This window comes from Diabrotica virgifera, chromosome 6 (genome assembly GCF_917563875.1).
Source record: "Diabrotica virgifera virgifera chromosome 6, PGI_DIABVI_V3a".
Classification (NCBI taxonomy): domain Eukaryota; kingdom Metazoa; phylum Arthropoda; class Insecta; order Coleoptera; family Chrysomelidae; genus Diabrotica; species Diabrotica virgifera.
In genome coordinates, this window is record NC_065448.1 from 226,431,004 (window position 1) to 226,457,182 (window position 26,179).

General features: G+C 33.5%; 1 protein-coding gene across 4 annotated transcripts in view; it reads right to left on the minus strand.

Moving 5' to 3' along the window:
* Positions 1–26,179, minus strand: part of LOC126886755 (A disintegrin and metalloproteinase with thrombospondin motifs 7) — a 285,039-nt gene that overhangs the window by 38,927 nt on the left and 219,933 nt on the right. For all 4 annotated transcript variants that reach the window (XM_050653778.1, XM_050653777.1, XM_050653775.1 and 1 more), the window contains exon 10: positions 16,952–17,079. In XM_050653778.1, the coding sequence (XP_050509735.1) occupies positions 16,952–17,079 (128 nt within the window). The remainder of the gene's footprint in view (positions 1–16,951; positions 17,080–26,179) is intronic.

The window sequence follows — 26,179 nt, forward strand, 5'->3', positions numbered from 1 at the left end:
ATCCAGTCGGTATGCAATAAAGCTAGAACATCAGTTTACTTATTATCTAGGACTTTCTCTAAGATATCGCCAAAAAATTTTGTTGCTCTCTTTAGTGTATATGTAAGACCTATTTTAGAGTTTGCCGGACCCGTGTGGAATGTCGACTGGCAAAGGGATTCTGATCTACTTGAATCTGTGTGTTTGTTTATACGAAGCTGAAGAAAAAGGTTGATGGGTGGTCGTAAATCACTTCGCACTTGTTAATATTTTTGAATTTAAACGTATATTGAGTAAACTAGATATATAACAGTATTAAAAAATAAAAGGTTAATATGTGTGTTGCTTCTCTGAATGTTTTGACTCGAATGGGGTTCTGGAATCTGCCTTTGGTGAACTTCAATCCCCTCTGCTTGAGAGCGTGGGGTAGTAAAAAATGAACCATATATGTATTAATATTAGCCGCATTGGCGTACTGGTTCGTATTGTCAGATATCAGTATAAATGTGCGTAAACATAAGTCCCCCCTTGAAACCATCGGGTTTCAATTGGTTACTTACAGTAAAGTCACCAAAAACAGTCAGATCCTTTACATTCTTTGTACTAGTAATAAAGCATGTAAATGTAAGTAAAATAGTAATAAAGTAGGATATATACAAAAACGAAAGTAAAATAGCAAATTAAAGGTATTTAAAATAAAGTAAATTTAAATTGTTCAAAGTAAAGTAAAATCAAAATTGTTCGACGAACAGTAAAATTAAAATTGTTCAAATAATTGCTCACTACGCTTCACTGTCCGAGCTAAATAGTAACAAAGCGTAGAGTCAGTAAAGTTAAAATTGTGCAAAATAAAATAAAAAAATTAAGATTGTTTAAAATAAATGTCTCACTGCGATTCACCTTGAGACGGTAACACGCACAGCTTCACCACAGGTCTCTTGAAGATGCTGGATGCGGTCTTCACCGTCACGGATGGCGGATAACGCCGTCCTTACCGGGATGAGTCTCGAGGATGCGTCCGAGCTTCCATCTCAAAGGTGGCAGACCATCTTCTTTGATCAGAACCAATGTTCCGATATGTAAGTGTTGTTGACAGTTCTGCTTCCACTTTACTCGTTGTTGCAAAGTGGAAATGTACTCCTTGGACCACCTGGTCCAAAAATGTCGGCGTAGCTGCTGCATTCGTTCATATTGAGAAAGTCTATTCTCCTTAATGTCGCAGTAATTGATGGGGTCAGGAATTGACGTGAGGGTATCTCCAATCAGGAAATGCGCAGGAGTTAAGGCAGTAGGATCACTAGGGTCGGAGGAAAGAGGACAAATGGGTCTTGAATTTAAGCATGCTTCCACCTGACACAGAAACGTGGTAAAATGTTCGAAAGTTAAAGAGGCGTCGCCGACCACTCTTTTAAGGTGGTGTTTTACGGACTTTACTCCCGCTTCCCATAATCCACCTTGATGTGGCGCTCTAGGAATTATGAAATTCCACTGTATCCCATCACAAGCTAAATTAGTTTCAATGTCAATAGCGTTAGAAGCTAAGAAGTTTTTTATCTCGAATTACTTCCATTGTCTGAATATATTGTTGTGCATTTACCTCGTCTAGACATAAACCGACGTAAGGCTGCTAAGAAACAATCAGTCGTTAAGTCGCTTACAACTTCCAAATGTATGGCCTTAGATGCAAAGCAAACGAATAGTGAAATATATGCTTTGGTAGTTTTAAAGTTTCTTCCCGTCCTGTCACGAAGAAGGAAAGGTCCAGCATAGTCAACGCCGGAAGTGGAGAACGGCCTAGAAGGAGTTAAACGTGGAAGGGGAAGATTCCCCATAAGAGGGGATTTGTTTCTTAAATTAAATTTGAAACAACGTGTGCATTCATGTATAATTTTCCTCATAAGAGTTCGTCCGGACAAAGGCCATACTCTCTCTCTGAGAGATGCTAAAGTGCTCTGTGCTCCTGCATGTAAAAGTCTTATATGTTCGTGTTGTGCGATAAGTTTTGTTAAGTTGCTATTAGCAGGTAGCACAGCAGGGTATTTTTTGCTAAATTCATAGTTTGAGTTGGTTAGACGACCTCCAACTCTTATGGTGTTAGTGTAAGTGTCAAAGAAAGGATTTAAGCCCAATAATTTACTGTCTTTGTTGATAGGTTGGGAAGATTGCAATAAGTGGTATTCGTCAGGAAAGTGTCTAAGCTGTACGATACGAATCAAATTGTTCACCGAATCGGTACACTCTTGTACAGTAAGAGGGCCCGTAATACGAAACTGCCGAGGTTTCGTGGTATTATTTTTGAATCGGATTATATACGCAAAGACTCGTTGAAGTTTAGCAAAACTCGAAAACCTAGTTAGAAGGTCAAAATCTTCCGAAAGTAGGGCGAGACAAGTCTTGATAGGTTTTAGTTCCGGCAAATCGGAGGTAGTAGTGTCAATGTAAGAATTGGGCCATTCATGTTCAGAGTTAGTGAGCCACACGGGGCCATGAAACCAAGACTCAGAAGTCAGAAGTGCCTTTGGATCAATACCTCGTGTCAAAAGATCAGCAGGATTGTCGGAGGTATTGACGTATCTCCATTGGTTATGATTAGTCAAACATTGTATTTGCGATACTCTGTTGGCTACGAAAAATATTAACAAGTGCGAAGTGATTTACGACCACCCATCAACCTTTTTCTTCAGCTTCGTATAAACAAACATTTTGGTTCTTCGAGCAAATATATAATTAATTACCAGTGTCCTAGTGATCGCAGACAGGCAGACAGACACGCCCAGTTTAAAAAAGGTCAGTGTTCACATTTTCATATACCTACCCTTAAAATATCTTGATTTATAAGTACTGAAATCTGATAACAGAAACGTGGTATTTTATTTACGATAAGACATTTTTGAGTTTATGTTAAAAGATTTAATTGCTTCACGGGCAAACTGCATTTTTATCTTTTTTATGTCATAGACGGGGTGTCATTTTTATCTTTGACATTTTAAATATTTATAGTTTCGAATTTTGAACATTTTTAAGGGTTATTTAAACATTTATTTCACAAACTTTACAAACATTTTTTAAGGGTTATTTAAACATTTATTTTACAAATACGTTGGGCTCGAATCATTACACAATAATACATTTAATTACATTTATATTTTTCTTTAGACGCTTCTTCTTCTTTTATCAATTATTATAGGTAGTAGGTATTTTTACATTTTATAATTGTTGCATTTTACAATTTTTACATTTTTTGACATTATCTACATTAGGTACATACTATAATTTATTTTACATTTTATTTTACACCTTTCTTCTTCTTTAACAAATATTATAGTAGGTATTTTTGCATTTTACATTTCCTTTTACATTTATCTTTTTATTTGAATATTGATCACAATGTCAAAACAAAACAAAAAGGAATCAGAGCGTTTACAAACAGAACAGAACAAACGAACAACTATCAAAAATCACCTTACGAGATTTAGCGCATACTTTAACACCATTAAAACACAAGATCAGCCTGATTTAACGGAGTTAAATGCTAGGCTTGTAAGGGCTGAAAAATTGATTGACCAATTTGAAGAAGCTCAACAAATCATCGAAAATTTGGACAGTAAGTGTGATGAAAATTATAGAACTGTTCATGAGCCAGAACGATGTAGTTTTGAGAACATGTTTCATGCGCTAATGGCCGAGGTAACACACTTTTTAAACACTAAAGCTCCTGATAACCCTGTCGACCAACAAGACAGTGCTAGCACATCAGGTTCTCGGGCGGGCAACCTTCTACATTCGGTAAAGCTGCCTATCCTGAATTTGCCTTCGTATGACGGGAGCCTGGAAACCTGGATGTTTTTCCGTGACAGTTTTTCATCCATAATACATGAAAACGATGCTCTAGCAAATGTCCAAAAATTCCATTACCTACAGCTCTCCTTAAAAGGGGAGGCTGCAGAAACAATCAGCTCGTTGCAAATATGTGATGCAAATTATGAAGTAGCATGGTCGCTTATTAAAGAACGGTTTGAAAACAAGCAACTTCTAATAAATTTTCACATCAAATCTTTATTTAACCTACCGGCATTACAACACGAGTCACACACTGGACTTAGGCAACTTTTAAACGGGTTACAAAAACATTTAAATGCTTTGGAAGTTTTGGAACGTCCCACCGAACATTGGGATGATATTTTAATATACTTATTGGCCAGCAAATTCGATAACGCTACCAGACGCTCCTGGGAAAACAAAATTAATGCTAGCGAAATTCGCACACTCTCTCAGTTGACTGACTTCCTAAAAGATAAATGTCGAATGCTACAAACGTTGGAAACCGAAACCAAACAGTCAAGTAATAAATCTAATAGTAACTTTAAACAAAGGGAAAAAACAAAGACATTTCTTACTAACGCAACAAAACAATGCGTTTTTTGTAACAATGAACATAACATTTACCATTGTGAATCATTTTTAAAATTAACACCTTCTGAACGTTTAAATAAAGCTAAAGGTTTACGATTGTGCATTAATTGTCTAAACAACAATCATTCCACAAAACAATGTCACTCTTCCGGTTGCAAGAAATGTGGTAAGGTCCACAACACTCTGTTGCATTTTCCAAAGCAGCCAAATAAACAAACTTCTAGTAGTATAGTAATGAAACACAGACTTACTCACAATCATTTAATTATACTTTGACGACCGGTTTCGATCTCTACAATATACAGATCATCTTCAGGTCGGCGTTACAAGTAGTTAAATGATGCCGTTACAAGGATTGCGTTGCGACTTAGTTGTTGTCATATTAGTACGTCCAAATTATGCTAATTGGTTTGTTGGGATAGTGATAGGGTAAACAGACATGTTACGTAGGTTAAAACACAGTAAGATTTCGAATTTGGAATGGATCCTGAAGGAAGATGCGTATGTGAAACGGGTGATGTTTTGTTCGAATGGAGAAAGACAATGCTCCAGGAGTTGCGTATTAATTGTAGCAAAGTATGAAATGTTATTCTAGGCTCTTGTACAAATGTGATGGTCTTAGCTCGTAGATGTTATACGATGCGGGCAGAGGTCAAAGCATAGGAAATGACAAATAGGAAAATGTTGTCATAAATTAATCTAATTTAAGATATGTTGTTCTCAGTAAATTAACTGAGGGATGTCATAAGTATAAAAATGTCATAATATTATGAAGTAGTAAGTGCCATACACTGTGAAACTATGAAGTGTATAGAAATTAAAGGAAAGCTAGTTAGTTAAATGAAAAAATATTATTATCAAAACATCGGTTAAGAAACTTTAAATTGAAAAATTGAAAAAGGTAAGAAATTGATAAAATTAAAGATTATTTTGTTTGAGCTATTGTATAATGGGATATGTACAAAGAAAAAGAAAAAGAAAGAAACGAAATATTAATGGAAGGGTGTAGGCACTTACTTGAGAATAGTTTTTAACTAAATAAATAAATTAACACATAACACATAGGGTTTAAAAGCACAAAGACATAACAATTATTGGTAAAAGGTTTTTTAAGGGAGGTAGCACTACATTTCCCCAATTACTATTTAACTTAGTTTTTACTTCCTAAATTGAAGTCTAGTTTTTGTGTTTTCAAGAGTCTCTTGAAAACACAAAAACTAGACTTCAATTTAGGAAGTAAAAACTAAGTTAAATAGTAATTGGGGAAATGTAGTGCTACCTCCCTTAAAAAACCTTTTACCAATAATTGTTATGTCTTTGTGCTTTTAAACCCTATGTGTTATGTGTTAATTTATTTATTTAGTTAAAAACTATTCTCAAGTAAGTGCCTACACCCTTCCATTAATATTTCGTTTCTTTCTTTTTCTTTTTCTTTGTACATATCCCATTATACAATAGCTCAAACAAAATAATCTTTAATTTTATCAATTTCTTACCTTTTTCAATTTTTCAATTTAAAGTTTCTTAACCGATGTTTTGATAATAATATTTTTTCATTTAACTAACTAGCTTTCCTTTAATTTCTATACACTTCATAGTTTCACAGTGTATGGCACTTACTACTTCATAATATTATGACATTTTTATACTTATGACATCCCTCAGTTAATTTACTGAGAACAACATATCTTAAATTAGATTAATTTATGACAACATTTTCCTATTTGTCATTTCCTATGCTTTGACCTCTGCCCGCATCGTATAACATCTACGAGCTAAGACCATCACATTTGTACAAGAGCCTAGAATAACATTTCATACTTTGCTACAATTAATACGCAACTCCTGGAGCATTGTCTTTCTCCATTCGAACAAAACATCACCCGTTTCACATACGCATCTTCCTTCAGGATCCATTCCAAATTCGAAATCTTACTGTGTTTTAACCTACGTAACATGTCTGTTTACCCTATCACTATCCCAACAAACCAATTAGCATAATTTGGACGTACTAATATGACAACAACTAAGTCGCAACGCAATCCTTGTAACGGCATCATTTAACTACTTGTAACGCCGACCTGAAGATGATCTGTATATTGTAGAGATCGAAACCGGTCGTCAAAGTATAATTAAATGATTGTGAGTAAGTCTGTGTTTCATTACTATATTTAATATGGACTCACATATGCAACCCATTCAATATTTAAACAAACTTCTGTACAGGCTGACATTCCTATTAACGCACCTCAGGCTAACGAGGCTTCTTCTAGTTATTCTACTTTAACATGCCATTCACCTGTCAAACCACAGATTTTACTCTCCACTGCCATGGTTAAAGTGGCTGACAAAAATGGAAATTTTCATGATTGTAGGGTTTTACTTGACAGCGCCAGTCAATCTAACTTTATTAGTCAACGTTTATACAATATTTTACAACTACCGAAAATGAGAACTAATATTTCCATATTTGGTATTGCTCAAATGAATAAAAATGTCAATTTTTGTGTGTCGGTTGAGATGAAATCGACAATAAATGATTTTAACAAGAAACTCACGTGCTTAATATTGCCTAACATCACAGGAAGTACACCACAATTTTCATTTGACCCTGCTATTCTAACTATACCCAAACATATTACACTTGCAGACAAAAATTTCTACCAACCTGCCGATATTGATTTACTTATTGGTGCGGACACATTCTGGGATTTATTGTGCATTGGTCAAATTAAATTGGGAACCAACTTTGGTCCCATATTACATAAAACAAAGCTGGGTTGGATTATTTCTGGTCCTATCTCCAGCACTAAGTCCTCTAATGACACACTAAGCTGCTACGTTTCGACTGAAACTGACCTTAACGAAACACTCACAAAGTTCTGGGAGATAGAAGAATGTCCGAAAGCTACCTATCTCTCAGATGATGACAAATTCTGTGAGACTTATTTCAAGGAGACGACTTTACAACACACTAACGGTAGATTTATTGTATCTATTCCTCTAAAGCACCCCTTTTCCTCTTTGGGTGACTCAAAAACTAATGTCACTAAACAATTCCTTAACTTGGAGCGAAAATTGGATCGAAATCCCGATCTAAAGCGGCAATATCATGACTTTATTAATGAATACATAAAACTTGGCCACATGTCAATTGCACCCAACCAAGACAATCACGGATTTTTTTTACCACATCACGGTGTTGTGAAAGATTCCTCGACTACTACAAAATTAAGAGTAGTTTTCAATGGAAGTCAACCTAGCGATTCCGGTCTTTCGGTTAACGACTTAATGTTGCCTGGGCCAACAATACAAGATTCTTTATTTGACATTTTACTGCGCTTCAGAACACATAACATTGTGCTAGGTGCTGATATTGAGAAAATGTATCGTCAAGTACTTATTACAGAGGATCAGCGTAATTATCAAAAAATATTATGGCGATTTCATCCAGCTGACGAAATTCATGCATACACACTTAACACCGTCACTTACGGTTTGGTTTCTTCGTCCTTCTTAGCTATTAGAGCTTTACACGAGGTAGCTCATCTGAACGCAGAGAAGCATCCTAACTTATCATTGATAATATTGCACGACTTCTACGTCAACGACCTTCTTACTGGTGGAGAAACCCTTGAGAATGTCCTAAAGATAAAGAATGGATTATCGGACCTGCTGAGCCATTATGGATTCATTTTGAGGAAGTGGAAATCAAATGACAAACGCATTGCTGATTTTAACGAGGAATCTTCTATTCTACAGATTGGTACTGAACCACAAGAAAAAACTCTCGGCTTAGCTTGGAACTCTGCGAATGACACTTTGCAGTATACAATTGTTCCTTTGGATTTCACAAAGAAAATAACTAAGAGGCAAATTTTATGTTCGATTGCAAAGATATTTGATCCATTGGGACTGATATCTCCAGTTACAATTACTTCCAAAATTATTCTCCAAAAACTTTGGAAATTAAAGGTTTCATGGGATGAGTCTTTGCCCCATGACCTACACAGTTTGTGGTCACATTATAGGTCCCAATTGTCCTTACTTAATCATCTCAAAATACCCAGACAGTCTTTTTGTCCAAACCCTATTTCCGTTCAACTGCATGGATTTTGTGATGCATCGGAGTCTGCATTTGGTGCTTCTGTCTATGTACGATGTATTGACGCCTTGGGAAACATAACTTCAAGCTTATTCTGTGCCAAAACCAGAGTAGCTCCAATTAAGAGCGTTACCATACCCAGACTTGAACTATCTGGAGCACTTTTACTAAGTGAGCTTATGGGCAAAATTCAAAATTCAGTTAGACACAATTTAGAGAACACGTACTACTGGTGCGACTCTACAATTGTGCTTGCATGGATACATACTTCTCCTCACTTATTAAAACTTTTCGTAGCCAACAGAGTATCGCAAATACAATGTTTGACTAATCATAACCAATGGAGATACGTCAATACCTCCGACAATCCTGCTGATCTTTTGACACGAGGTATTGATCCAAAGGCACTTCTGACTTCTGAGTCTTGGTTTCATGGCCCCGTGTGGCTCACTAACTCTGAACATGAATGGCCCAATTCTTACATTGACACTACTACCTCCGATTTGCCGGAACTAAAACCTATCAAGACTTGTCTCGCCCTACTTTCGGAAGATTTTGACCTTCTAACTAGGTTTTCGAGTTTTGCTAAACTTCAACGAGTCTTTGCGTATATAATCCGATTCAAAAATAAAAGGTTAATATGTGTGTTGCTTCTCTGAATGTTTTGACTCGAATGGGGTTCTGGAATCTGCCTTTGGTGAACTTCAATCCCCTCTGCTTGAGAGCGTGGGGTAGTAAAAAATGAACCATATATGTATTAATATTAGCCGCATTGGCGTACTGGTTCGTATTGTCAGATATCAGTATAAATGTGCGTAAACACTGTGCAAAGATGGACAACAAGAATTTCTTATGGCCGTCGTCGTCCTTCCTACGAAGAACGGTTAACCTACTTAAATTATCCTACATTTATGGACCGACGACTTCGTGGGGATTTAATAATTGCTTATAGAGCGTTACAGGGAAAGTTTGGGATAGATCTCTCACATTTTTTTCCTTTGAGTAACGACCTTAGATTGCGGGGTCATCCATTCAAATTAGCCAGACAACAGTTTCACAGTAAATGTCGTGGGAACTCTATATCCAATAGAATATTTTATACCTGGAACTCACTTCCACACGACGTCGTCGGGGCTGTATCTGTAAATTGCTTCAAAAATAAATATGACTCTTTTAGTTCTGTATCACGGGAACAATAATTTTTCGTTTCTTAAATTAAATTAATTTATAAGTCGTATGTAGTCTTAAGTTTAGGTTCCTTTTTGCATAGTTCTTTTTAGTCAAATGGAGCTATATAGGTCCTAGACCTCGGCTCCTTTTTCTTTAATAATAATAATAATAATAACTTACTTTTTTTGCCTCTGCAACTAGTTCCTTTGCTTTTTTCCTTTGTTTCTTGTACTCTTCATAACTAGTTTCGTTCCTATTGGCCAAGTAGTTTTTCCAAGCGGTTTTCTTATTTTTAATACCCTTTTTCACATTCTCTGTCCACCAAGATTGTTTGTTTCTTGTTTTTGACGGTTCTACAGGTTCCACAAGCTTCCTTTGCCGCTTCTAAGATTGCTTCCTTGTATATAACCCAGGAATGCTCTACGTTTTTATCTTTTCTTTCTATTGAAGTAGTCCCTAATTTTATATGGATGTAATTATAATATATAAAATGATGTATCCTTATCATGTCATTGATTACCAATAGTTGTTTCTTGTCTTTAATAATTTTGTCGTTTAATATGTGTAACCAGCTCCTACTGCATTCTGCCGAGGAATGTGCGAGGCATTTGGGCAATTTGTGAGACTTTTTAGATCAGATTTTTTCAGGCCTATACTTAAGTCTTTCCATTGAACTTTATATTCATATTCCATGAGTGTTGGCATATTTGAGACCTAACAAATTCTTTATTTTTTAAACAATATAGATGTTCACTTATTATTATATTTAATAGTCTTGATGTTTCACCTAAATGAAAATGTTCGCATTCACAAGGTATTTTATAAATAAAATTATTGGTATTGTTATTTTCCTCGTATTATTTCTTGCAAATGTTATAAGATGCCGTTATAACTTGTTCTGTTTCATTCGGAATATTCTTAAAAAGTCCTTATTTATACAGGACAAAGGATAATCAAGTTTTAATAAAACATATGTTAGCAAATGTTTCTCCTCTAAAAACGGGTTTTCGTTAGTATGTACAAGTAATTTAGGTTGTTTTATATAAGGATTTCATGATTCCCGTTTTAATATTGATGTTATGATTTGATTTGCAATTCAGATATCTGTTGTCGTGCATTGGTTTTCTACACAGATATCTAAATTACAAATTAAATCACAACATCAATATTAAAAAAGGAATCATTTAATCCTTATACCATAGAGCCAAAATTACTTCTTGTTTTAACAAAAATTCGTTCTTAAATGAAAAATAGCTATTAACGTCTGTTTTATCAAGAAATGATTATCCTTTGTCATTTACGCAAAATAAGGAATACTTATGAATACTTTTAAGAATAGACCGAATGGAAGAGAACAACTTAGAACGGGATTCCATAACATCCAACAGACATCAGAATTACCGGTCCATAAGCCTATTAGACCACCTCTATAAGTTATTCACAAGAATAATAACAAATAGACTTGAAACGAAACAAAATTAGATTTTTACTGACCTATAGAACAGGCAGCTTTTAGGAAACACTTTGGCACTAACGGCCACCTACACTGTATAAAAGGAATTATAGAAAAATCTATCGAATACAACCGATCATTGGTCCTGGCTTTCGTAGACTTCCGCAAAGCATTTGATACGATAGAAATTAACAGTATAATGAGAGCGTTGGGGGAAAGTCGTATAGATTATCGGTACTCCAAACTGATAGCGAACATACAGGGTGAGTCATGAGGAACTGTACATACTCCTACCTCGTATAGAGGCTCCTATGGGAATAACAAATGACCATTAAAAAGTGTCTGCTCCCATTGTTTAATAATATACAGGGCGAGTTTCGCATTTTGACAGAAATTTGTATTAGTCATAATTTTTGAACGGTCAGATTGATGTGTCTCTTATTTTGGTCAATCGTTACACTAATACCACCTAATCAACTGATTTATTCAAACTAGAAAAAAATCAGGTCCGGTTTTAAAAAAATTAGTTCGTTTAGGTCTTAGAAAAAATTTCACCCTGTATACGCTTTTTGAAAACTCTAATATGAATTTTACAAATTAGACAAATAGGCAATTAAAATGGCGTATTTATTTTTTTCCGCACACGATTACTTAATTTTTCATAAAAAAATCAAATTTCACTATAAATTAAAAGTTTGGTAAAGTGAACCATAGATTTAAAAAAAAAAACAACTTTTATTACAAAGATTATTTTTTTTTGCACAAATAAGTAATTTATGTTACCATCAAATCAACTGCTTTATTCAAACTAGAGAAAAATCAGGTCCGGATTTAAAAAATTAGTTCGTTTTGGTCCTAGAAAAAATTTCACCCTATGTACGCTTTTTGAAAACTCTAATATGAATTTTGCAAATAATACAAATAGGCAATTAAAATGGCATATTTATTTTTTTCCCCACACGATTACTTAATTTTTTATTAAAATATCAAATTTGTCAAAATCGGAATTTTAACCTAAAAATGAAAAAAAAAATGAACTCACGGTTTAACTCGCTACAACTCTGTTCCATTTTAATATTTTTTTCTGAAATTTTTACAGCACATACCTCTTACCATTGTGAAGACTATGAAAATTGTTGTAGACTTTCAGTCTTCTTCTTGTAAAAGTTGCAAACTTGTAAATTGCAAAAATTAGGTGGAAAAATTTAAAATTTATCAATTTGATCACGTCTATGTTAAACTATAGAGTCCAAAAGAAGTGTTATGGGAAGTTTTAGATCTAGACGTGTTATAGAAAAAAATAATGGTAAAACTTTTAATTTTAAGAAAAACGTTGTTTTTGTAAATTAATTTTTGTAAAAAAAGTTAATTTTTTTAAATCTATGCAAAAACTTTGCCAAACTTTTTATGCATAGTCAAATTTGATTTTTTAATAAAAAAATAAGTAATCGTGTGGGGAAAAATTAAAAACGCCATTTTAATTGCCTATTTGTCTTATTTGTAAAATTCATATTAGAGTTTTCAAAAAACGTATACAAGGTGAAATTTTTTCTAACACCCAAACAAATTAATTTTTTAAATCCGGGCCTGATTTTTTTCTAGTTTGAATAAATCAGCTGATTGGGTGATAACATAAATTAAATATTTGTTTAAAAAAATTTCATTTTTGTAATAAAAGTTATCTTTTTTTAAATCTATGGTTCACTTTACCAAACTTTTAATTATTCATAGTCAAATTTGATTTTTTTTTTATAAAAAAAAATAAAGTAATCGTGTGGGGAAAAAAATAAATATGCCATTTTAATTGCCTATTTGTTTAATTTGTAAAAATCATATTAGAGTTTTCAAAAAGCGCATACAGGGTGAAATTTTTTCTAAGACCAAAACGAACTTATTTTTTAGATCCGGGCCTGATTTGGTTCTTGTTTGAATAAATCAGTTGATTGGTGGTAACCTAAATTAAATATTTGTTAAAAAAAAATTAATTTTGGTAATAAAAGTTAATTTTGTTAAATCTATGGTTCACTTTACCAAACTTTTAATTTATAATCAAATTTGATTTTTTTATAAAAAATTAAACAATCGTGTGCGGAAAAAAATAAATATGTTATTTTAATTGCCTATTTGTCTAATTTGTTAAATTCTCACTAGAGTTTTCAAAAAGCTTATACAGGGTGAAATTTGTTCTAAGACCCAAACGAACTAATTTCTTTAAAGCCGGACCTGATTTTTTTCTAGTTTGAATAAATCAGTTGATTAGGTGGTAATAGTGTAACGATTAACCAAAATAAGAGACACATCGATCTGACCGTTCAAAAATTATGACGAATACAAATTTCTGTCAAAATGCGAAACTCGCCCTGTATATTATTAAACAATGGGAGCAGACACTTTTTAATGGTCATTTTTTATTCCCCATAGAGGCCTCTATACGAGGTAGGAGCATGTACAGTTCCTCATGGCTCACTCTGTATACAATAATGCAACCATGACTGACCGATTACACAAAGATACCAAATCTATAAAAATCAAAAGAGGAATTTGATATGGAGACACGTTATCCCCCAAACTCTTTCCGGCAGTACTTGAACATGCTTTCAAACAATTGGAGTGGGACGCCAAAGGAATAAATTAATGTCGACGGCGAAAGGCTCTCCCACCTACGATTCGCAGATGATATAGTTCTTATAACAGACAACTTAAAAGAAATTAGAACTATGTTTACTGAGTTAGATGCCACCTGTAAGAAAGTTGGTTTAAACATAAATTTTGGAAAGACACAATACATGACAAACCTGGTACCAAGCGAAAATCCAAAAGTCGACGTCAACTAAATAGCATTGGTCCTTAAATATAAATTCTTACGGCATGAAATCCAAATTGCCAGGGACAATCAAACTGCCGAATTACAAAGAATAATCACCTTAGCATGGGCCGCATATGGAGCTCTATCAGACATTTTCAAGAGCAACTTGACAAAGTATTTGAAAAAGAAGACTTTCGAACAATGTGTGCTTTAAGTCATGACTTACGGCGCCGAAACATTATTATTAACAACCAAACTAAGAGTGGCCCAAAGAAGAATGTAATGGTCACTACTTGGACTGACTCTCAGGAGACAGGGTCAGAAACGAAGAAATCAAAAAAAGGACAGTCGTCACAGATGTCATAGAGCGAACAGCATGGCTGAAGTAAGGGGCCCTGTAGCCAAAATGAAGGACGGCTGGTGGACCCAAAAAATTACAGTGTGGAGACCAAGAGCACACAGAAGAAGTAGAGGTAGACCACCTACACGATGCACCTATGACGTCAAAAGGATTGCTGGGAATTAGTTATAGAAAGCCCAAGATCGACAATACTGGAAGAAAATAGGGGATGCCTATGTTCAACTTTGGATGCAGAAGTCTGGATGATGATGATGACTTACTATGTCGACGTAGTAGCAGAAGCTTTTTTATTACGTTCACTTAAAGGAGAATTTTACTGTCATCTAAATAAATATCAACAGCCATTTTTTAGAATGGGTTATTGAACGTTCCGAACTAAATAAATTTGCCAAATTCTATTAAGGTCTTTGTGAAATTCAGAATACACCGAAAATTTTTTATTGAAGCGATTCTACATAATTACTGGCGTTGTGTTACTTTTTCTCTATAGTCAAATGCTGAGGCAATCGTCACGAAACTAGCGTCACGAAATAGTTGGAAGTGTCCATATACGCGACGAGTGAAATTTTACATTATACATGTAAAATTTTTCAACTTTAATAAAATCTATATTAACTAGTAGCGGCTTTATGTACATTCGAATGTACAAACAATTTTGTATGTATAAAATAAATAAACGGCAAAGTAAAATACAGAAGAAAACATAGTATAGTGCAGTCACTAAAGGTGGATAGGAGCTATTACCTACGATTTCGTTGAACCTCCATCGATTTTCTTGAAAATTGGTGAGTGGTTAGAGGATATCTCAGGGAACAAAGGTAACATGGTGTCAACTTGCGCTTTTACCCTGGGGTGGATGCCACCCCTTCTCGTGGGTGAAAATTATTTTATTAAAAATAACCCAAAATCCGATAGAGGGACAAATTCTAAGCACAATTTGTTGTATAACTTTATTAAAATAAATTAAAACTTTTTGAGTTATTAAAGATCAAAATTTTTCATTTTCGTGAGAAAAATGCAAATTTTTAGTTTGTTTTTTCAAAAAAAGTATTATAACCAAAATTGAAGCTAATAAAAAATGAAATAAAGTCCTTACTAGAAAAACCTTTTAATGTTAAGTTAAAGTGAGTTATAGGTAATTAAACGTATATTTTTTCGGCGAGTACCCAAATCTAAGTATTCAAGCCTAAATAACGAGAAAATGATGCATTTTATAACATAAACTTATAATGAAATTTGTGAAAGTACTTAGAAATAACTATCAAATGAGCCCCGGAACAAGTTGATAGCATTAAAATTTATGATCCAAAAATTTTTCAAAATTTTTCTTTTAAAAATTTTTCCAAAAAATGTTATGGTCTTTTTAAAATAACTCCGTTAATTTTTACGATATCAGGTTCACCTAAAAACTATTTGAAAATTAATTCCAAGGACTATTAAGTTACCTTACATTTATTCTTTTAAACCCCTTATCTTTTAAAAAATAAAAGGTTAAGTTCCCCTTGTTACAAGGTTCTCGTAGCAAAATTTAAGGTGTAAGCGTTTCTATTTCCGTTATTTTTTACCCTATAGAAATAGTAAAAAAGGTAAAACATTTGATACAGAAAAAACTAAAATTTGGTTATATATCATTTTTTACGTAAATTGAGTATTTTTGGAGTTACAAAAAAATTACGAATAATTTAAGAATCCTTATTTTTTTAAAATATATATCTTTTTTTCAAAAATATGCATTCTAAACCGGTCAAAATTGTTGAAATATAAAGAAATTATTGTAAGGTTAACGATACATTTTAATTTTTGTGGAAATGGCGTATGTTTCATTTTTAACTTTTTCCTAAAAGAATCGAAAGGGTCCTTTTATTTTCATCATAACTTGCTTATTCTGAAGTACTTTGACAAGTGTTTTGCAGGTATATTTTATAAAGTGCATCGTTTTCCCGATATTTAAGCTTGAATACTAAGATTTGAGTACTCGTCGAAAAAAATATACATTCAGTTACACATAACTCACTTTGAATTAACATTAGTTTAGTTGTTTAAGTGATGAGAGTATTTCATTTTTTGACTTTTTTGAAAAAGCTTACAGTTTTTGAGTTATACGTGAAAAACAGCTTTAAAACATGCATTTTTTTACGAAAAAATAAAATCTTTGATCTTTAATAACTCAAAAAGTACTGATTTATATAAATCACTTTATATAACAATTTTTATTTAGAATTTGTCCCTCTAGCAATTTATGGTATCATTTTCAATAAAATAATTTTCACCCACGAGAAGGGGTGGCATCCACCCCAAGGGTAAAAGCGCTAGTTGGCACTTTGTCACCTTTATTTCTTGAGGTATTCTCTAACTACTCACCAATTTTCATGAAAATCGATGGAGGTTCAACGAAATCGGAAGTGATAACCTTCAGTGACTGCACTAGTATGAAGATGCAATAACATTTTAAATTCCCTTTTTAAATAAATCTGTTTTTCTATTCGTTTCAAAACAAACTCTCAGATCCGTCTAATTTATCTAGCAACAAATTTAAGATTTAAGACGATAATAGTTTCCATGTTAACGTCAAACTAAATTATACAATTATTGTTGAATTACGGAAGATTCACCAATATAGCTAATTGCCTAATGATACAAAGAACGTGGAGCAAAGAGATTTACCTTGCATATACCTGAAATGCAAACGTCTCTAGACACGACGCTGCAGGGTGTTCCATCTTTGGCGAACTCTCCCCAGGGAACGATTACTGTTTCATTGGCGTCGCTGCAATATAACTGGCAAGGTTCACCTGCATATAAAAAAAAACAAGAAATTAACGGTTAATTCGTAGTCATTATAACATTTTTGTAAATAGTCCAATGAAATGTTACATTTTTTAAGCCATACCTTGCATTTGTTAGATGAGTCAATTTTATTTTGTTAATGTGTAGGTAGTCCAGAAAGCCACTGCGCATCCGCTAGGAAAAATATTCTAATTCAGATTTTTTGCACACTCTTACTCAAAAAGGACTCCTTTTAACAAATTTGCATGTTGCCAGGACCAAAAGGTGGTCAAAAATTTTTTAAACTTTTTTTTGTTTTGTTTTTTTCTTAAAATTATTTTTTTTGCATGGAAAAAAGTTTTTTTAGGTTTTTTGGATCATTCCAAACAGAAAAGGTCTTTAGTAACTTTTCTCTAGAAATGATAGTTTTTGACATATAAGCGATTAAAAATTGAAAAATTGCGAAATCGGCCATTTTTAACCCTCAAAAACTATGTGAATAACTGAAAATTTAAATGTTGCCAAGGTAGACAGATATTCTTTAAACATCGATTGATGAAATCCCGAAGAGTTTTTTGCAATACAATATTCAAAACTCCTATTTTTTTTAATTGCTAATCAAGCGTGCGCGACACTATTTTCCACCGACAGTATGGTGCAAATGAAAGGAATAAATTCGTTATTTCATAAACCGGCGCCTTTAAGGAAAAATCCCGAAACAGGTCGATTTTTATTTTTAAGTTATGATATTGTGACATATATGGTATACTAGTGACGTCATCCGTCTGGGCGTGATGACGTAATCGATGATTTTTTTAAATGAGAATAGGGATCGTGTGGTAGCTCATTTGAAAGGTTCTTCAATTCTCTATTCAGTAATGTAAACATTTACATAATTATTTATACAGGGTGTTCTTCTACTTCTTTTTTTGTCAAATAATTTAATTTAATAATATTTCATTGGACAGCCTGTATAAATAATTCTGTAAATGTTTATATTACTGAATAGAGAATTGAAGAACCTTTCAAATGAGCTAGCACACGACCCCTATTCTCATTTAAAAAAATCATCGATTACGTCATCACGTCCAGATGGATGACGTCACTAGTATATCATATATGCCACAATATCATAACTTAAAAATAAAAATCGAACTGTTTCGGGATTTTTCCTTAAAGTCGCCGGTTTACGAAATAACGAATTTATTCCTTTCATTTGCACCATACTGTCGGTGGAAAATAGTGTCGCGCACGCTTGATTAGCAATTAAAAAACAAAGAAGTTTTGAATATTGTATTGCAAAAAACTCTTAGGGATTTCATCAATCGATGTTTAAAGAATATCTACCTACCTTGGCGACATTCAAATTTTCAGGTTTTCACATAGTTTTTGAGGACTAAAAATGGCCGATTTCGCAATTTTTCAATTTTTAATCGCTGATATGTCAAAAACTATCATTTTTAGAGAAAAGTCACTAAAGACCTTTTCTGTTTGGAATGATCCAAAAAACCTAAAAAAACTTTTTTCCATGCAAAAAAAAAAAAATTTAGGAAAAAAACAAAAAAAAAAACGTTTAAAAAATTTTTGACCACCTTTTGGTCCTGGCAACATGCAAATTTGTTAAAAGGAGTCCTTTTTGAGTAAGATTGTGGTGCAAAAAATACGAATTAGAATATTTTCCCTAGCGGATGCGCAGTGGCTTTCTGGACTAAGGGGAGATCAGTAGAAGCTTAAGTTCAAGTTTTTGGGGTCGCCACTCTTGTCCCCCGGTGGAAAATGTAGCAAATTAAATTTTCTATAATTTTATTTCTATTACTTTTTATCGTCAAGTGACCAACAAAAAAGATATAAACAAAAATAAGTAAAAATTTTTTAACAAATTTCCTTTTGAAGGTTATAACTTTTTTTTCAATTCATTTTACAATATTCATTTTACAATAAAATAACATTATAGAAATTTTGTAGGTGATTTTTCAGCGAACAATTTCCACTATAAAGGTGTTTTAATTCTATTTAATTATCTAGGTTTTACAGCGCTCCAAACTTGACCCGATTCTCGAATGCTCATAGGGATACAATAAAAACTAAACGTTAGGCTTACTTTTCTATTTTAATATTATTTTATTCATATAGTTTATTATGATTTGAACGTTCCTAGGCTATTATTAATCTATTTTAGACCTTTTTTTTTTTGAAAAATGGCTTTGGCAGAGCCAATTAGCCAGACTTGTTTCTGATTGATTGCAGATTCATAGTCATAAATTTCTTATAACATAAGTACATTCTACAATTTTATTTTTATAGATACATTGGTACATTGTGTAGCTTTTTTTTTTAATTTGTGCGAAACACTTTTTTACTTCTTTTTTTTTTCTATTCTTTTTTATTTTTGTTCCTTTTTTTTTCTTTTTTTTTTGTTTATTTTTTTTGTTATTATTTTATTTTGTGTTTTTTTTAATATTATTATTATTATTTTTATTTTTTATTTTTTTTTAAATTTTTTCAAACCACATTAACAAATTATGCCTATTTATTACAAATTACGTTTACAACTTATCTGGGAGTATCTGCCAAGCCGATTCTATGCATATAAGATGGCGTAAGAGCATGATTGGCTCTCAACCGATTAATGGTCTTTATAAAATGTCTGTTATATTCTGTGTAAAACCATCTTTTTGAGAATATCCTAGGGTTACAATGAGCAAAATTTGAGCCAGTATTACATTCTCTGTAATGCAATTGCCAATTATTTTTAAGTTTTTGTCTGCTAAAAGTATCAATATCTGAAGCTGGAATTAAATTCTGGTAAAATAAGTTCATCTAAATTCACCCATGCATCGTCTTGAATACGTTGTAAGTCCAAACGGTCAACTTCAACACGAGCTTTTACGACATTTTCATATGCAGCCAATTCCTGCATTGCTTCTGCCAATTCTGCAGTTGCACGTTGCATTTGAATAGGTGGAAAATATTTATTAATTAAACTGCACCCAATTTTTAAAAACATTCTAATATTAGGCACATGATGGACCGGTATTAATCCACAAAACAATTTAAAAATACTTTTTAAATGTCCATTCCGAGCTTCATTGTGTCTAAAAATTCGTGAATGTATTTAAAGTTTTTAAACAAAGCAATTAGTTATTGCGGATTTTACGAGTGTTTATATTTTATTAATAACATTTTAATTTTTAACGTTAATAAGTAAAAGAACATTGGCTCATTGAAAGCTGTTAGCAGCGAGTTATCGTCAGCAATGATTCCAGTGGCGTATCAACCGAGCAGGTAACATGAACAACTTTTCAACAGGCTTTTATTCCCAACCAAATTATGAACAAAATGTAAAAACCATGGCTCCAATGATCCAAAATCCTATACAAATTCCCACTTGTTCCCAACAACCTAATGATTCACTACAAATAAACCAAACAAATAAACAAACAGCCAGTATTGAAGAACAGCAATGGAATGAGGTTACCGGAAAAAGATTAAGAAGCAGTCCAGAAATGCCTAGAAGTAACAAAAGACAAACAAAACTTGGTGAGTACTGGTTAAGTAAACCTATAACAACACAAAATCAATTTAAAGCACTAAGTTCAATAGATGAAAGTGACAATTTGGAAGATACAGTTAAAAATACAGATGCAAAACCAAAACCACCTCCAATATTTGTATCAGGCGTGCAGATCTGCAAGCCTCTTATCGATCTATTGCAACAAGTAGCAGAAAATGATTTTATCACTAAAGCTATCAACAGCGAACAAATAAAAATTCAACCAAAATCAGACAAAGCATACACCGCCATAATAAATGCTCTAAAAACAAAAAACACGGACTTCCACACTTATAAACCTAAAAGTGAAAGACACTACCGAGTGGTTCTTAAAGGCATGCACCCCACGACAAATTTAGAAGAGATAAAAGAAGATCTTAAAACCAAAAACCATAATGTTATAAATATATGGAATATACTACACAACCAAACTAAAAAATCGCTGCCTATGTTCTACATTGATCTAGAAACAAAAGATAATAACAAGGACATCTATAACATTAAACAAGTAATGCATTCCATAGTAGAATTCGAAGCACCGCATGTCAAGAGAATAATTCCGCAATGTAGTAGATGTCAAAAATACAACCACACAAAAAACTTCTGCAATAAACAACCGTGCTGTGTCAAATGCGCAGAACCTCATTACACTAAAGAATGTCCAAGGAAAACCAGAGACAGTAATGTTAAATGTGCTAACTGTGGTGAAAATCACCCCGCAAATTATAGAGGGTGTGAAGTTCACAAACAATTACAAAAACTTAAATTCCCTAACTTGAGACGACACAACGCGAGGACAAACCAAGATAGAACTACAACAGTCAACTATGTGCAACCTGGAATAACATACGCACAAGCAACGCAAGCAGTTAACCAGCAAGCCTCCAACCAAACTACTACACAACATATACCAAATCAAACTAATAACCACACAGACATGTCAGAACTGAAAGACATGTTAAAAAAACTGACGGAACAAATGAGCACTATGCTCAACCTCCTGACCATGATTCTCAACCAGAAATGACTCAGTTACTAAAGCTAGTATTATGGAACGCCAATGGCTTAAGTCAACATGTAGAAGAATTAAAACTATTTATTAACACACAAAAAATTGACATAATGCTGATTACAGAAACTCATTTTACATCCAAAATCCACATCAATATTCCACGATTTACAACTTATCATACGCAACATCCCAACGAAAAAGCACATGGAGGCACTGCAATAATAGTTAGTAATAAACTAAAGCACTACGAAATACAAAAACATGAATGCGACTATCTACAGGCCACCAGCATTGTTGTGGAAGATCAACTAGGCCCACTAACAGTATCAGCTATATACTGTCCGCCAAAGCACAATAACAAAACGGAACAGTTTGAAAATTTCTTTAAGACATTAGGAAATAGATTTATAGCAGGAGGAGATTTTAATTCTAAGCATACTACCTGGGGATCCAGAATTATTACCACAAAAGGCAGAGAACTTCTTAAAGCTATAAATGCGACCAATGCAAATTACCTCACCACAAGGGAACCAACTTACTGGCCTACCGACAATGCAAAAATACCTGATCTACTCGACTTTTATATTGTTAAAGGAATTAATGTTAAATTGGCAAAAGTAGAATCTTGTTACGATCTACCCTCTGACCACTCTAGCGTAATCGCGACATGGTATGCACAAATAACAAACAGTACTAAACAACCATCACTATACAGTAACAAAACAGACTGGAGCATTTTCAAGACTAAACTAGATGAACTAATTGACATAAACATCCCATTGAAAACAGAAAGTGACATCTACGCAGCAGTAGAAAATCTTCAGAAATCTATACAAGAAGCTGCTTGGTATGCTACCCCTGACTGCTACCAAACAGAATTGAAAGAGAATTGCCCAACTGTAATAAAGGAAATGATTGCTAGAAAGAGAAAAATAAAGGAAGAGTGGCGAAGAAAAAGAACACATGAGAACAAGGCGAAATTAAATAAAATCACCAAGGAAATTAAACTACAATTGCATAATATCAAAAATAACAAAATACAAGAATATCTTACAGGTTTATCAGCAAACGCAGATAGTGAATATACCCTTTGGAAGGCCACGAGAAAAATCAAACACCCGAAACAACAAATACCACCAATACGAAACCAAGAGGGAAACTGGTGTAGAAATAATAAGGAAAAAGCCGAAGCATTTGCAAATCACCTCACTAATGTATTCCAGCCACATCCCATGGAAGATGGTGACACAGAGGAAGAAATAAATTACTTCCTGGAATCGCCCTACCAGATGGATTTACCTATACAAAAAATCACCACTAAAGAAGTTAGAAATATGATCCAGCATGAAATCAGTCCAAAAAAAGCTCCAGGGTATGACCTGATCAACGGGAAAGTACTGCAGCAATTGACATGCAAAGGTCTGAAAATGATAACGCAAGTATTTAATGCAATATTTAGGCTAGGTTACTACCCAGAACAATGGAAAGTTGCTCAAATTATTCTCATACCTAAGCCAGGGAAAAATAAAACTCAGGTGACTTCATACAGACCAATAAGCCTGCTACCTGTTCTATCAAAAATTTTGGAAAAATTTCTCCTTAAACAATTATCCCCAGTTATAGAAGAAAGGAAACTAATTCCCCAACACCAATTTGGGTTCAGAACACAACACGGAACGATAGAACAGGTACATAGACTGGTAAAACACATCAGAAGTGATCTAGAAAATAAAAGGTATTGTTCTGCTGCATTCCTGGACATTGGTCAGGCCTTCGACAAGGTATGGCATGCTGGTATGCTCTTTAAACTAAAGAAAAACCTTCCTCATCCTTTTTATCAAATCCTAAAAAGCTATATTTCCAACCGACATTTCCTAGTCAAGCAGGATAATGAATACACAAGCCTAAGACCAATAAAAGCCGGAGTACCACAAGGAAGTGTCTTGGGACCGGTATTGTACTTGCTCTACACTGCTGACCTACCCACAAGTAACAAAACAACGTGTGCAACTTTTGCTGATGACACTGCTGTACTAGCCTCTCACCATGATCCAAATACAGCATCCAGAACCCTTCAGAAAGACCTTAATAATATACAAATATGGCTTAAAAAATGGAAGATAAAGGCGAATGAGAGTAAATCCATCCATGTAACCTTCACCATGAGAAGACAAACATGTCCATCTGTAACACTAAATGAAACTCAACTCCCACAAACCGATACTGTCAAGTACCTAGGAATCCATCTTGATAGGAGATTAACTTGGCAAAAATACATTTTTACAAAAAGAAAACAACTAGGAATAAAATTTCGAGAAATGTACTGGATCATCGGTCGTAAATCTCAACTATCACTTGAAAACAAACTGCTGATATATAAAACTATATTAAAACCAGTGTGGACCTATGGTATCCAACTTTGGGGGACAGCCAGTCAAACTAACCTAGAAATATTGCAGAGATTCCAGAACAAAGTCCTTAGAACAATGCTGAATGCCCCTTGGTACGTGCCAAACTATGTGATAGAGCAAGACCTCAATGTGCCATCCATAAAAACAGTAATAACGGAATATTACAAAAAATATTCCAAGAGACTAGAATCTCATCCAAATGAGTTAGCCAGCAACCTTACTGATGACCACAATGATGTACGACGCCTGAAGAGATTCAAAGTAGTGGATCTAGCAAGAAGATTCGAATAATCTGTGATAACTAAACTTATTTTAATTTGTTTTAATTTAATTTATGTAAAGAGGGTGATCACTGGATCTCCCTCTACAGGTCAAAATTTTCAATTTTTGTCAAATAATTTACCTATTGTTCTCAGTTGAGGACAGATTGTAAATATTACAACATTAAATAAAAAAAAAAAAAAAATTCCGAGCTTCAACTATCCATCTTGTTTTAGTAATTAATCGCGCTTTATTAGCATCTTCAGTAGACAACTGTCTTTGTCCTCTTGGTAGAAGTGGTGGCATATGACATTCTAGGCCTAAATAATTTAATAAATAAATAGAATCACGATAGCCTCTATCTACAATTACAATATCATTTGGTTGCAGCCAGTTACGCAGGTTATTTACTTCGTCTTGTTCCTCATCTTCAAGGTGATGTTGTAAAATTGCAGCATCGTTATTTCTTGAATCAGAAAAATAGGGGCCTTGTAAGTCCAAAATATATCCGTCAAGTCCGACTATTAAAACAGGTTTGATTAAATGATAACCCTTATGTAGACAATAAGTTTGGCGAAGACTTCGAAAATTAGACGATTTGGGAATTTTGAGATAGGTTCCATCTATGTAAATAATGGCTTGAGGATTGTCAGGATTCGGATTGTACAAAGAGTTAGCAAAATCTGTAACATGGGTTCTAATAAATTCTTGGCGACCAATTGCTTCTAAACCCAGATTTTCTCTAACAAATCGTTGACAAAGACTTGTACGTACTGCAGTTATTGTCAGACTAACGTTGGATTTGCTGGAATATGAGCACAAAAGTTTTAATAAATCGTCACTTAAATTGTATTTTAATTTCATAAGAAATGTAATTAAAACCTTTTTAGTAATAACTCTAGTTCTATCATAAACTACGACCTCATCGCAATAAGTATAAAGATCTTGAAAATTATTTTTGCTTAAGTTTGTCAATGCTTTGAAGTCGTTTCTCTTGAATACCCGTTTCTGTCTCGAAACGATTAGTAGTATTTTCAATTGCTGTCAGACGTAACGCTTGAAACCACTCTGAAACTTCTTTCGGACTTAAGTTAACAGTACGCATATTACCACGCAAATTCTCTATTATATTATGATCTAACATACTGTCATCATTTATGTGATCACTGCAACATAAAGCACCCTTTCGTACAAAAATCTCTCGTTTCATGTAGATATCTACTCTAGCTTCTAATGACAAACGTTCAAGATTTCTAGCTCTATCACATACAAAACATAAATTATTTCTTTGTAATACACACTTGAATCTACAAGCATTCACATTATCATCATTACCTTGTTCAATTTCTTTAATGATGTATCTGTAGCAGTTTATGTGGATCACAATCCCAATATCAAAATTGGCTTCCGGTAGATTGTTGTTCATGCGGCGACCCAATGCAATCTCCTGAAATCTTGGTGGAAGATTATCTAAGTTCTCAACTCGACGAAAACCTCTAGCACGAACTCGAACATCACAAATATAACACTGCATTTTCACTAATTAAAATAGTTAATAGTAGAACAACAGTTCGACAAAAACTAACCATTTGGCGGAACGTAACGACCCTTTATAATAATTACTAGTTTACAATAATTACCAGATAAAGTTGACTAGTGACAAAAACTTTTGATTCTTTCTAAAGCAAACGATTTGGCTAATTTTCTTTTAATTGATCGATAATGTTAAAACACAGTAGAATGCAATTTAAGTCGTAATTCAATAGTGTTAATTAAATAAAATTCTGTTAAATTCTCATTAGTGCATTAAATACCCTTGTTTTACGGTGCGTCACTGGAAGTGCGTTGTCATTTATGATTTACAAGGTAAGAGGCTTAATAGTCTTAAA